Below are 15,409 nucleotides of genomic sequence, written 5' to 3' on the forward strand. Positions count from 1 at the left end.
TGTTACCAGCCAATTAATCATGGGACCTTCTTCGCCAGTATCAAAATATGAGAATATGTTTTACCCTTTCTAGCAATAAAACAGGGATACTATCAGAGCATGTGTTTTTTTATGCATGTTCACCACAAGTATGTGGTTAATGCAGACATGATTCCTTGCAAAAGGTTTCGGTGTGATGTTTTTAACATCTTAACACAACTGTTTTATTGCCAGAAAGAGTAAAACCTATTCTTATCCTGAGTGTTATGTTGGATTAAAATTGGAGCACCCGGAAAATACCCATTCACACGAGGGGGGAAAAACACTATCCCACACAGATGGAACAGGTGGGGTTTAGCCCACACTTGTTGTCCTGCCTTTTCCTGGCAAGCCAAGGTGTGGCACCTCCTCAATGCCCAAGGGAACGTTTGTGCGATCCATCAACCCTCGCCGTTGCCGTTGAATTGCAGGCCACCTGCGTAGCCACCACCGCCCGGCCTTAACATAGGTATATCATGTACATAACGACATACAAAACCGTATTTTTTTTTTTATTCCAAAATCTGTCAATAATTGCAGTAGAAACTATTTTAAAGACCCTGGAGGGACGATGGACCTTGTCAAGCTTTGACTGGGGAGTTTCCCTCAATCTTCAGACTGAGAGTTTTGGTTCTCAAGCCAACACCATCGGCACATTGGACTTCTTTCGCACGGTACGCAGGCAACCGTGCTCATCGGAGGTGCTTGGGGAAGCGATCGGAAGTGCGTCGAGGAAAAAGTGTAGAAATAAAGCAAATGCAAGCAAACAGAAGTGTACACACACATTCAACTCTTTATTGTTCACATTTGCAGCTCTGCCCACGGCTATTGTATATGTCTTGGAATGCAAGGTCAAATTAATATCGTACGCAAAACTGGGTAAATACTTCTCACCACAACTACTGATGACCACCAGGGCAGTGCCATGGAGGGGACGGTTGGCTGGCTGGAGGCAGCCGAGAGGGGAGGGAATGGATGAACGCACGGCATTCAAGGCGAAACCCCAAGCGACAACGCGACGTGTGTCTTTGCGATAATCCCAGTCTTTGAGGCGGTGGCATCAACCGCATGACCGTGGATGCAACTCCTCGGCCCGCTCGCTCCATGACCAGGCATGCCAGGAGCAGGCAATGTAGGTTGTGCACCGAGTGGCTCGATTTATAAAAGCTGTAAAAGCAATCGATGGATCCTCAGCACCCGGTGAAACAAGAGTGATGCTGGAAGGCAGCGAGCCAGAAGAACGATGTCCTTTTATTCGAGCAAACTCACTTCTGGACTGGTCTTGCGTTTTCAAGTTTGGCCACTTTCTAAACGAGTACATTTTGCACGTGGGATAAAATTGGATTGCCCGAGAAAGACCCGAGGTTAATACCGCACGTATTTCCATCTCCTGGCCACCTCGCAGCCCAGCAGACAGCACCCAACTGCCCCACCCCAAGTGTCTGACTATGCACGTCCACCACGCCCAGGCTTCAGGCAGCAACGACCTGAAGCCTGGAAGCAGAGAAGATGCACTTGCGCGTGATGGGGGGCATCCCCCGCCGCCAGTGGAAACGTGGCAAAGGAAAAGAAAATCGTCATCTGCGGAGCAACAAATAAACTCGAACGCACCCATGCAAGGATAAAGAGCTGATGTGTGTTCCAGATAATAAATAGGGAAATAAATATTTGCCCCAGAGAGCCTTCACAGGGAATATCTGACAGCAGTGGAGCTACCACGGATGTGGTTGTGGGCAAATCCAGGACGTAGAGACGGATGAACATTCCGGAACCATCCGTCATCCATGCTCACCGACCGCCAACCCCAGCTCCGCTTATATCCCTTGCCTCGGGATCCATGAGCAAGATTGAGGGAACTACGACAACAGCACAAGATGTCCGAAGAGTCACAAAGAAGTTGACAACTGTGCAGCCGAGGCCTTGGGATTTTGGTGCTAGCGAGGGGAAAAGGGGCGTACTTTGTGCCAAAAGCTGCGTTGCGACGATCGTTAGCCGGCAAGCCAAGTGTCCTTGCCTTCCCCTCCCATGGCCAATTGCGACAGCACTCTGACAGCAACGCGCGCTGCCATCGCAACCGGTGTTTTCCGAAGGAGGTTGGTAAATGTGGCTCGTGGGGAAGGGGAGGGTGCAAGGGGGTAAAGGGTTTTAAAATTCACTGCGCTGATCGGAATGTCTCGCTAGGAGAGTAAGCGTTCGCTTTGGTTTGGGAAATTCTCGGCGTCATGGGGAGAGAATTGAAAAGCGGCCGGGGGGGGGCCCAAGAGGTTCACATGACCTTCAATAAAAAGAGCTAGGCAAGGATTAACATTTTAAACAAATGCAATGCTACAATCGACAGGACACTACTTGACCAAAAATTTAGGTTGTAAAAAGAACAGTAGACAGAAGTAGAAAATAAACTCGAATCCATAAAAGCCATTGCTAATGGAGCCTGGTAGGAAACTAATTTACTCTCAAAACTTTTTATTTTACCAGGTAAGGCCCACTCAGCAATATAGCTCTTTTTCAGAAGCGATCTGGCCACAATTGATAGCTCAATGAAGTGGCAATTTATAGCAGCCAAATACTCTAAACGTATGTTTCTAAATATGGAAGGAAAAACCGAAGAGAACCCGGAGAAAAATCCACGCAACCACAGGGAGAACATGCAAACTCCTAACATACAGGTTTCGTCAGCGTCAGAATCAAACTTGCGTTCCTGTATACCAGGCGAGGGAGATAACATCTCGCCACCGTGGAGAGGAAGGCTGTCTCCTAGAACAGTCTGTCTGTGAGTGTCTAATATGAACTCGGTGATATCCTGGCTCAAAGACCGCTCTGTGAAACATCAACTTAAAACGAAGGCACAGCCGCTTTCTAAAGTTACTATGCGAGCGGCTTGTATATGAGCAGCAGCCAGCATCACAAAGGGAGAAAACTAAAATCACACGTTTAGCCTCGCAAATAGCGAGGCTAAATGCAACGAGGTGGTATAGCCAGCGCCATGCAGAGCCAGCTATCGTTGTCTTCCCAGCGTCGATGTTAACACTCGCCAAGTACTCCCGGCTCTTCCCGGTGAGTACTCGGTACTCACCGAGGAAGGCCAGGTACTCACCGGGAAGTCCCAGGATAGGGTTTACTACCAACTGCCAATGGGGTTGTGCATCAGGCCTGGTATCGAAATCCCTGGTCATTGGTATTGTAGAGCATTGCGCAAAACCACTCCAACCACCACTCCTCACAATCTGAGGACACACACCAGTACACGCGGAACCTGGGATTGAACAAAAGAACAGGCGATTATGTAAGCAACGTCAATGGGAAACAAAAACACAATTCCTTCCCCCCCCCCACCTTTTTCCAGGGTGAACTGGAACGTACCGTGTGTGCGCCTTTTTCTTCCTCCCACCCCAAAAGGCTGATAAAGCGGAACACTTAAAGAGCAGGGCCTGGTACTTGCCAAGTCAAGCCTTCGGAAACCATCGACAGACCCACAAGTCACAAAGTGCAATGCGCTGAGCGCACACACAAGCGTCTTGCACTTTTAGCGTCCATTTACTTCAGACGGAATAACCTAACGATCGTAAAAATAACATGACAAATATAATTAAATGTGCAATCGGTAACAACAAAATATCTAAGACAAAGCAACAGAACAGTTATCTTTAAATAAATAACTAGCCTTATTTTTCCTTCTGTTTATCACATATTAAGGGTACGTTATAAAATGAAGCTTTAGTTTATCATTATATTGCTGGGTCATATGATGATGCGGTTACAGGGGTATTTTTCATCGGCCATTAAAATCTAACTGGTACAATCAACTTGCGTACAACCACATCATTATCTACCGAGCGACACATTGCACACAGGCGTGCTTAAATACTAAAGTCTCATCTGGACTGGGCCGGATTGCTACAGCTCTCCCCAAATTCACACTCTCGGTGGGCTCTAAAAACAGTACTGAAGAGGAAAAAAATTTACTTTTAAAAGTTTACATTTTGGCAGCAAGATCTAACACAGCTGGTGTACGCATCACAAGCACTGCGTTTCTGCACCTCCGATGGGCACGGTTTGCTACATAACGGTGTGAAAGAAGTTCAACATCCATGCATACGTTTCAAATTAGTTGCTTTGCTCCACTAATAGAAATGTTTGAATAAAACCACCAATGACCATATCGCTCAAAATGCGCGCTATCTCGTTAGATCTCAGAAGCTATGCAGGGTTGAGCTTGAACAGTGCCTGGACAGGTGACCAAACAACTGCTGCAGACAACCGAGAACAATTCAGCAAAATTCATCATTGCCATCTGCTCACGTTTTCAATGTCGATGTTCCCCACTTTGGGCAGAGGCTTAGAGGGGGGCAGAAACCCCCCCCCCCCCCTTGTTTGTTTGCTCAATGCTATCTACAGGGGGATTGAGCAGGGAGGCGTTTTGCGGAGTGTGGGCAGGCGTGGCGGCTCCTGCTCCGGCTTTGCCGGGAAACTAGATCTACCCGGAAGGGCGACCTTTGGATGAAGTGTTGCCGTCGCACGACCCACTCTCGCGTTACCCCTTCTTGAAGCTGTCCAGTCATCTCAACCAGCCGCGTGATGCAGAAGGGGGCAAGAACACAACGCGGTACAACGTCTGTGGTCCCCAATGCTTTTTTTTAGCTGGCCTGTTCCCTCTTTAGGCTTTAGCGCTCATTACACGCAGAGTGCTCTTGCCACAAATGCATCGCAATACTTTGCTGATCTAGTCATGGAGCATGAACCATCGGGCAAACTCCGGCCAGTCCTCGCAGCGGCTTTGCGCTCACGATTGAACAAAGACGGCCACTGTATCGTGCACTTTCAGATGTGCGTCTGGAACTCTTCCTTCTGTTGTTAGGATTAATCCAGTCTAACTAAGGATTTTGATTAGGAAGAAGCTGGAGCTATGCGCTTTTAAATTTAGATTGGAAACTCATTTCTTTTTTGTGTTTAGTTTGTCGTGCTTCCTCCACACCTCTGACTCGCACGGTTGGCTACGTAGGGTGCAAAAGAAGTTCAACGTACATACGTACATAGAATTCAACATATCCCAGCTCACCTGTTTACCGACCCGTCCTAATATAAAAAAATAAACCTAGATCACTCGGCAATCCTTGATTTCTTCATGTCAAACGCTCCAGAAAAGTTTTAAAAAGTTGACGTCCTGTGAAATCATCTGTGTGACCACTCAATGATACGTAGCATTCAACATAGGATGCCGCTTACATCTCCACACAAGATGACATTTAAATGCTCTTTGAAATAATGTGACCATCAGGCCTTCATCCACGACATCGCTAATTGTGACCGACCTTACGTCTGCAAGATTCCCGTGCTGAACACCGCTCTTCTGAAAGACCTTCCTCTCTATGGTTGACAAACAGACGCTCCTTGAGCAAGTCGAGAGCCCGGGGGAACCGCAAACTCCCCTGGCTCAAGCCACAAACTGCCCAGCTCATCCACTCCAGAAACACAGCTTGGAAACTCGCTAAGCCAACCGGTTGTTTGGCCTCAAACTGGACCAAGTGTTAGAGTCCCAAGCCTTTGCGGTACTCAATACCCTGGACTTCCACGATGTGTCTAAAGAGTATGACACTGTGGATCAACGCTGTCATGTTGGAAAGGCTAAGATGCATAAGTTTCTCAAATTCGGCAATCAACTATTTGCAACTACTTAAACGATTGATTTCAAATTGTCTCCGTCAATAACATCATCGGATAGGCTCCCCATTACTAAGACTCTGTGCTTGGCCCTATCCTGTTTTAAACGGGATTATCTGTGTAAACTTATACCCACACTGACCGGTGTGGTGAAGTACGGTCAAATGACCAACACGGTGGTGGGCGGCCCTCGTCCATCAATGGACCAACTTGCCAATTGGGCTGTACTTGTACATTCAGATAGAGTTTGTAAAATCAATTGTAAGCACGGAAAAATATATACCTCCGTGGAAAATAATAATCCTGGTCAAGACGAGCGAAAATAATTGCGTTTTTAAATCAATACATTTAGAATGCAGCAAATGTGAAATAAAATGTGTTACTGGTTTAAATTGAGATGGCTGTGTGGCTCAAGGGGCTCTAACACTGAGCCAGACGGGCTGGGATCACAAGGACCAATGACGGACGCTACATTTTTTTTCGCCAGTTAATTTGTTAATTCTGTTGAGGCTTTTTGCGACCAACATCATGATTCACAATTGATTTCTGGGTCAGATCGTGCGAGTAAAATGTGCGTCGTCCACCTTCCTCCAGCTGACACAGCCAATTGATAAAGTTGTCACGCCAACAAAAGTTTTAATTTATTACTGCTTCGGCAATCCACAACATTTAACAATTGCACTGAAGCAGTAGTAAAATGGCATGTTTGTTCATGTGACACCATTGTTAATTGTCTATGCTCAGCTGAGAGCTGAAGGATGTACCCCGAAAATCAACCATGAATCACTGCATAACCCAGCTCTAGCTATATAAAACATTCTCAACGTCAATTTACATGCGGCGCTCTTTGCGGAACTCGTGAAATGCGTCACCGCTCAGTGCAGAGGCCTCTTGTAGCGAATTTAGAAGCGGGCGTTTGCGAGGTCGTCTCGTCTCTTGAGAGGATGCAAATACAATTGATATAGAACTGGGAAGGGAAACAACAAGTACGGTTTGAAAAAAACAGGACATTTTCTCCTACTTCTAATTGGAAACTCAGTGATGTACTGTTCACTCAATTGCCAAAATCCTACAGGATGTTTTTTACGATTATATACTATTTTTTTACAGAAAAACAATATTATTTTTACACGTGGCTAATTAATGTGCTTCAAATGAAATCACCCGATGCACAGATGACCAGACTAAAGTGAGCGTGCCTGTGTCCATGTCAATGTGCGTTCATTCGCGCATGCACGAGGAGGACGTATCAGCTGGAGTGGCCGTCAGGGGAGGCTACGGGGCTACAGGTAAATAAACGGATCAGTGGTCGCACTTCACGGCTCCTATGTACACCAGCAGAACCATTGCAGCATGAGGGCAACTCCCCGCTAAGAAAAGGCGCCTTTGTAAACTCAACGCATGTACAACCGCACCACCACAAAAATAGAAATGAAACTGTGTTGCAGGAAGAAAAAAACAAATCACAAAACACTTGCACACGGCTATTCAAACGCCACGCCAAAAAATGGCTTTGCAAATTGTTTTAAAAAATCTAAAGTGTCTCCCGGCTCAAACCGAGCAATGGGGCAGCACTGGTGGCACTGAACCAGTGGTGGAAATTCTACATTCACATGGTGGAGATAAGGAATTTGTTGGCTCAAATCCCAGTCAGGGCTTGACTCAGCCCATCAACTGCATGGGGTCATTCAAATGAGTACCACGACTGAAGTACACACTACTTCATAAACTACTCTACTACCAATCTTTAAATCACCTTATAGATAAGTGACACTCTCCACCCTCATTGGTGCGTACATTTATCTAACTGTACAACAATTTCACGTGTGTTAGTCACGCAGATGACAATTTAAAAATTACTTGGCTTCGCCAACAATGATTACCATCACTTTGCAGGAAGTTAACAGTGGTCATCCTTTCAAATTAATGGCCCAACGCCATGGACATGCAAAATTTCCACAACAGACTCGGGACCTCTCATGGGGGCGATGTCACCCCACGCTCAATTAAGCAGGGCCACACACCGCAAATGCTTCGGCAGCTCTCAATTGCCACGACATTCGCAGTCCGGATCGCTAACCACTTGCCTCGTGTGGTATTTTTTTTTCTTCCAAGAAGTCAATTTGAGTTCTGCTCCAGCAGCAGCTGCCCCCCCCCACCCCACCTTCTCAGCCTCCAAGCGTTGGACAGCGCCGACTTCAAACTAAACAAATGGGAGGGTGGCTCTCGTACGTACATGTGGCAACAAAAACCAGGGGCGTGCCATACTACAACAAAAATCTGCCACCTATAAACACTCAGTACTGTGCAGCTTCTGCATTTTAGAGGCACCAAATTATTGTTCTACGTAGATTAAATTACGAGTAATTACGGCAGGAGATTCCAATTAAAAATATCGAACTTAAGGGGTGGTGGCTATTTAATAAAGACAGAGTTAAGATTTAAGTTAGAATGAAGGACACATTCACCATGGACTACTGCATGCACTGTGCAATGTGCGTATGATCACTTTGCATCGAGGGAGTTTAACTTAGAAAAGTGGCGATACAGAGCAAGGAAGACGCATGCAATGTCACATGATATTTGCTTGCCAATAACACGTCGTGCAGTGATACCCACAGCATAATTGGATGTTTACAGTGACATTTTTTTGCGTGCATTGAGGTTTTAGAATTGGTGTCATGCTTAGCCAGGTGATTGTAAAGTTCCAACGATCGGTGTGAAAGTGGCCATCAGGGCACTATCACTGTGACAATCGAGATGTAGACTACATTTGATACGTTGCCTCCTCGGTGTGATATTCACTCTACGGAGTGAAGGTTCTCCAAAATCCGGAGAAATGTTGGGATTGTGGTCTGGGGTATGGAGACAGCAGATCTATTTACTTAAATTTATTTCATCTGCGATGATTTTTTCTTGTTACGCGCATTTTTTCTCCTATTTTATGTATTCATTTTTTTTCTTGCAAAGTAGTGGGGTTTTACTTTTGTATTTTTTTGTATGAAGCTGGATATAATTGATGTGCAGCGTTGCAGGATGCAATTTCATGAATGACGCTCTATAAAATGAAATTATTCTTGTTAAACCATTTCAAACTTTTCATTTCAATCCTCTTTGCACACTGATGATCAACAAATCAATAATATTTTCTCAGTTTGCCAATGGTAACAGACACGGCAGGCAGTTCGTTTTGAGAACAAGATATTTGGGTAGGCAGTCATGCTGATTAATAAAATGAAGTCTAATCTTCATTGTATTCAGCGTGTAATACAGTAAGTGCACCGATGTTAGGGCAGACCATAGTCAAACATGAATTAAATAGTGTCGATAAATTAACTTTCAATATCTTGTTCCCAATGCAGTACCACACCCCTCCGAAAAATGTACATAATCTGGTGGCTACATGACTATGAGAAGCCATCATTTTTCACAGCACTGACCACAAGAATTGCAAATGTAACCTCGTCATTAATTTCAGCCGATTAACTGATTTTGTATGTATATTTACAAAACAGCTCACAAAGCCCAGTCGTAGCCAATTCGGCTAGGAAAAATACTGTTTCAACAGCCAGCAAAAGGCCCTTTAAAACGCAAACTTAACGGCAGCAGCAGCAGCAGCGACAAAAAGAACACTTCACGGGTAACGGCATAAATCTAAACGCAACATTCACTGCAGCACCCTCCTACATTAAGGAATAAAATACATTACGACTCAAATGCAAATCGAAACTATACAAACAACGGCAATAAACTAAACAGCGTTTGAAAGAATGTAAAATAATTAAACTTTGCAGGCTACTAATCAACGCATGTTGTGTATTGTGAAAGGATCGCAATGATACTCGGCCCTGGTGAGCCTTACGGAAACTGACAGCCTGGGTAACACAGCAACCAAGGGGTGAATCCTTCCAATTGCACAACGTTTTTTTTCCCAGTTAAAAGTTTAAGACAGCAAAGGCAGCCCCACGCACACACGCGCACACACACACAGACCGCACAGAGCAGTACACAGCTCAAACTGGACACATCACAAGGGAGGCTGTGACTGGAATCGACTGCGTTACTCGAAGTTTAGAAATAAAAGTACCCCCCCGCCCCTCTCTAGGCCGGATCCTAAACGAGGCGAATGATTTCGCCGACGCAGTTCATCGTGGTTATCGCCGGCAGTGTGACCTGGGCAGGCGGGCGGGCGAGCGGGCAGGCGGGCGTGCGTGCGTGCCGAGAAGGTGGGCGGGCGGGCTAAGGTGGCCGTGGCGACGGAGGTCCGGGAGGAGCCACCCTCCTCACGGGGACCTCAGCGTCTGCTTCACCTCGTCCATGACGAAGGAAAGCAGCGAGGAGTCGCTGCTCTTGCCGTCCATAGATATCGTCCGCTCATCCTGCCATTGACGGACGTCGCGGGAAGAGGTACAAAGGGAGACACGAAGACGATGCGGCGATACTGGCGAGACGACGGTAGCACACGGAACATCCCGAGCAAGGCAGTTTCGATCAAAGTTGAGTGAGATGGGCTCAGCGAGCAGCTGTACGGTGACCTTACCAGCAGCTTGAGCAGCAGACAGACGGGGTGCTCTTGGATGGAGCGGCTGTAGAGGGAGGCGCACGAGCCAATGTGCTCCACCACTGCGTGGAGAAGCACAGGCACGTGTTCGTGGGATGCGGTGGGAACAAGCAGCGATCAGCAAAGGGGAGGGTATGCATTTTTATCGTGTGTGTATACATGCGTAGGCACGTACATGAATGGGAGTGTACGTATGTGTGTTTGTGTCCAACACATCGCCTGGCACAAGCACCGTGGTGACATCACCACTTAGTGGCGAATGGCGGTTGTTGATGTTGTAGTGTCCAGCGTTGAAGGAGTAAGTGGTGCGGTGTGTACACACAAGCACTGGGGAGACTTAGATGGCCAGGAGTGGTAGTGGCCACCCACCCCCTTGTGTGAAGTGCCGTCCTTCATAGGTGCTACCCGCTGACAACACTTGCTATAATGTTGCACTCATTACACAAAGCGCTTGCCACAAATTAACCACAATACCTTGCTGATCTTGTTGAGGAGCATAAACCATCATCAATCACAACTCCTGTCATCCTCGCAGCGGCTTTTGGCTAACCATCGAACAAAGATGGTCACCACATCGCGCGCTTTCAGATGCGCTTCTGCGGCGGTCTGGGACAATAGTCCTTCCGATATGAGGAAGCCACTAGAGCGATGCATTTTTAAATCCTCATCAAAATTGAAAACTCATTTCTTTACAACTGCTTTTTGTGTTCAGTTTGTTGTCCTTCCCCGGCACCTCCGATTAGCCTGGTTGGCTACGTATGGTGCAAAAGAAGTTAACGCATACATCCGCCTATTAAGGCTACACGCGGGGGATCTTTGTCGTTGTGCATGCGTACCAGAGAAGTGGTGGTGGAAGCAGATCTTGGCGAGCAGCACGGGGAAGGGCAGCTCCACGTCGCTCACCTTCACAGAGCTCGCAGCCAGCTCTCCCTTGCCTATCAGCTCCGCAAACATGTCACTGGGACCACACACACGCACAGATATAAGTGACATGGACTTTCGTACGACTGCTGATGTAGCTGCAGAGCAACAACTACAACTTTACTTTCAGGTGGTCAAGCCAGACAACCGCGTCAAGAGCAGTAGCGGAGTGTATCATTGCTGTGATGACGTCTTCTTCGTATTTGTGGATCAGGGCATTGCGTCGTTATAAACGTTGTACTGTCTTGGTCTGGACGACCACAGCCGCACACACTGGAGAGTTTTACATTCTATATTTGTGCATCATGCATCCGCACCTGTCATGGTTTGTGCAGTGGATGCAATCTAGGGTGGGCTAACTTATGGATGGGTAGGTCATAGCAACCGCACAGCTTAATAAGCAAACTGGTCAGCGTTTGTGCTATATCGTAGAGAGATGCACGGAGATGCAGGTCTGGTGAGTGAACTCCAGCTTGGCTCGAGTGAGCACAGCAACACGTGTGCTTTCATCCTCGTGCATCCCTCCGATGGCTCTTTTGAACATCTCTCTTCTATCGCTTCTGTACAGACCTCTCCCATATCTCCCTGCTAATAATATCATTAGTATTGACGATTTACACATTTATCTTGATTTGCGATCGACTTGCTTTGCATGACAAGGCAGCTGCCACAATGAACCTATTGCCACGAGATGTAGGAACGCACCCCTCAGACCCGAATCTCACCTGAAACAGGGACTGGCGAGGAGGTAGGAGGTACACGTGAACTGCAGTGCAAAGTCCAACTTCTCATGAGACAAGATCTCATTCGACTGTGGGAGTAAAATACAATCCGAGTCAGCACACTTGCAGCCATCCGTCTCTTTGCTGGAGGGGTTTGCGGATTACGCAAAAGCTCATCATGGTCATGTGACTTTGTGGGCACAAGTTGGCCTATGTAAAAGCTGAAATGGCAAATATGTCCACGGCTTATCTGTGCGGCATATTTGAGTGCTATCACCTTCTATGCCTGCACGCTTTTAGTCCAGGTACTCACTTAAATATACTCCACTAGGAGATGACGGATCATCACAATGTACCACCCTCCTGAAAGTGATTCTTGGCACCCAGTAGAGGCATTTGTGGGTATAAATTAAAGCCTGACCTTCAGGTGAAAGGATAACAGAGGTGCATCATTGCACTTGGCAATGGCGGCCTTTCAAACCTTTTAATAAAAAAATATATTCAGAAGCTTAAGTGTTGAATGATACAAGTGTGATTTTGTTGCCGTTATTTAAAATTAACATGCCTGGGTTACAGCTCGTGTATACATCAGTATCACGAATCATTCCTGCCATCATCATCATAACCACTGCCACGAATATTATAATCATCATCCCTTCAGGGTGGATAAAATATGGCTTAGCTGGTGTTATTACTCACTGCTAATGATAGAAGATTGTCTCAACAAATAAGTCTGATCCCTGCCATGGTATTATTGGGGTGCCACGGTGGCGAGATGTCAACTACCTCGCCTGTTATACAGGTCGTGGGTTCGATCGCGACTCGAGACACCTGCTGTATATTTTGGAGTTTGCATGTTCTTCCCGTGGTCGGATATTTTCCCTCCACATTTAGAGTCAACATGCATTTAAAAGTATTTGCCCGCTATAAATGTCCACACAATAAGCCACTTGGTTGAGCTACCATTTGTGACCATGTCGCTTCTGAAAAAGAGCTATGTAAGCTCAGTTTATCCGGCCTTACCGGATAAACATGAAAAAAAATTGTTCAAATAGTTTTCCTTGAATCAGATTTAAGTTTCCCACACTGCCCACGGCCTGGCGATGGAGCCGCACTCACCATGACCATGTACGTGAGCGTCCCCTTGAGCTTCTGCGGATTGACGATGCTCTCGACGGTGAAGGCGAAGTGCGTCTCGTTGGACACGCCTGCGCAGACCGACACGGCAACGCGACATGAGCCAAAACCCGCTGCTCTCGCCGGCAGCTGCACGCGCACTGGGCACGCCACGAATCGTTCGTTCAATCGACAATAATAATCGATTCTTTCCACTCTGTAACGCGTTTAATGAATCACGCGTGCAGGAATCTATTATTGTTTGTGTGGAACCTTTACGGTTGGCTACGTGCACGCACCTTCGATTAGCACGTTTGGCTACATACGGTGCAAAATAAATTCAACATATACATGCACATTCATGGAACCTTCATGCGCATGATATCGACAGGCTAATGGAATGAATATAACAAAACATAACAGATAATAGGAACATCGCAGTTTAATAAAAAAAAAGTTGAATTTAATCATGACCCCAAAACATGACAACAAATAAAATATGCAACACTGTGCTGCCACTGTTGTCTGCAGTGGCTAGCAAATTTTAACTACCTCGCCCGACGATGCCTCTGTATTTGGCGTGTGCATGTCTCTTTCCCCGTGGTAGTGGATTTTTCTCCGGGTCCTCCGGTTTTTCCCTCCACATTTAGAAACATGCTTTTAGAGTATTTGGCTGCTACGAATTTAATTTCCACGTTATTTTGTACAGCCTCATTCGTTGAAAGCTGCATCGTACAGCGCTGTGGAATTTGTAACGAGCACATTTTCGAACGGAGCCGTGGGAAATCGCAGGCAGGATTGGAAGGCAGCCAGAACCAGTTACAACAAGTGCCCAAGCATTGCAACTGATTAGTTTGCGGATAATGTTCGACATTTGGCAGATTTCAACCACGGTATTGCCACACAATGGCCTACTCTCAAGAAAGACGTCCACGGGATATTTAACATCCACTGTGAAGTGGAGATTATGGTTAAAATACCCGCAGGAATAACCAGGGAGGCCACCGGATTTGACCCCTGAACCTCTGCAACGAGCTAAGCCAGGAGTCGGCAACCAATATTTAGTTTTGGTAACAAAACTAAATATTTCAAGAGCCACAACGCACGTGAATATACCAGACGGTGGTCCCTTAATAAATAACGTCAACAAGCAGTCCTTAAAGAGCCGCAGGTTGCCGACCCCTTGCGCTAGGCCAGGCCAACGCTCCGGGTGACATGGCCACATTCCTGCCGAGCGGCAATCCGTAGTACCAGGAGGCAGCTGGAAGGGCACGGCAATGCCGTCGTGGCTGGAGGCGCTTGCCGGACGGACCAGCCGCATGTTGATGGAGTCCAGGACGTTGAACTCCATGGCCTTGAGTTGTGCGCTGCAGCGGTTCTCAAGCAGCATGGGCACCAGCACTTGCCCGCTCTCCGTCGGGTTCCCGCGAATGTCGTACGTCTGCAAATGCGGGGGAGCAGAGTGTGGAAAGGGGAGGTGAAATACACGACGTCGTGCGTTGAAACTGGACAGAGCATGCTCAGAGGGCCCGATACTGGGATCAATTATGTAAATGCACCAAGATGTAAATGCTGAACAAGCTTTGGATGTTACTTAAATTATATTACTGGGGTGGGTATGGAACACACCAGGATGCAAAAATTACGCAGCATGTTGCTTAAACAATTTACGTCATTGGGATGCATGCAGAGGATAAGAAATGCAAACGCTTTGTGTGATACATTTCTTAAACAAACTAAGTACTGGCACACACACAACCCAAGGATCTGTCTCTCATTTAAACAGTGCAGAATCTTTTCCTACCCAAGCCCAAAAAATACTTTCAAATATCTCTGGCAGCAAGTGCTTACAATTACAAACACCGTGATGCTAATTGATGAGTGTGGCTAAGATACTTGCAGTTAATTTTTCTCAGGGTCCTCCGGTTTTTCCCTCCACATTGAGAAACATGCGTTTAGAGTATTTGGCTGCTATAGATTTCCACGTGATAAGCCACTTTGTTGAGCTACATAGCTCAGTGGGCCTTACCTGGTAAAATTTATAAAATAAAATAGTTTTAAATCTTGACTTAAAGCTTTCGTGACTGCAGGAATTAATATTCTTTGGGTCTTTCGGTAAAGACCCAAAGAATATCGTTTTATAGTTTAATACCATACATGTATTGATAAGCTTCAAGACTCTTTCAGAAGGATCATAAATAGGAGGAAGTTAAGCCAGATCCATTGTATACGACTGTTTTGCGTATAGAACGAAAACAGGAGTTGCCAGGAGAAAACCCACACAAACGAGGGGGGATTAACACTGCAGCAAGGCTGGCACGGCCGAGTCTAAGAACCCATCTGGCTGCACTGCCATCTCTTGCTCACTGCGCACAGTGGGAAAGTCTGATAAATGCGTTGTAGGTGACAATAT

The 15,409-nt window shown here is 46.4% G+C and overlaps 1 protein-coding gene across 3 annotated transcripts in view; it reads right to left on the minus strand.

Moving 5' to 3' along the window:
- Positions 1-791: 791 nt before the first annotated feature.
- Positions 792-15,409, minus strand: part of LOC144947687 (AP-3 complex subunit delta-1-like) — a 49,756-nt gene continuing 35,138 nt past the window's right edge. For all 3 annotated transcript variants that reach the window (XM_078876964.1, XM_078876965.1, XM_078876963.1), the window contains 6 exons: positions 14,248-14,437; positions 13,000-13,088; positions 11,884-11,969; positions 11,074-11,195; positions 10,217-10,299; positions 792-10,055 (listed from right to left, as the gene is read on the minus strand). In XM_078876964.1, coding sequence (XP_078733090.1) covers positions 9,960-10,055; positions 10,217-10,299; positions 11,074-11,195; positions 11,884-11,969; positions 13,000-13,088; positions 14,248-14,437 — 666 coding nt within the window. In that variant the 3' untranslated portion in view covers positions 792-9,959. The remainder of the gene's footprint in view (positions 10,056-10,216; positions 10,300-11,073; positions 11,196-11,883; positions 11,970-12,999; positions 13,089-14,247; positions 14,438-15,409) is intronic.

Source organism: Lampetra fluviatilis, chromosome 46, assembly GCF_964198595.1.
Source record: "Lampetra fluviatilis chromosome 46, kcLamFluv1.1, whole genome shotgun sequence".
Lineage (NCBI taxonomy): Eukaryota > Metazoa > Chordata > Hyperoartia > Petromyzontiformes > Petromyzontidae > Lampetra > Lampetra fluviatilis.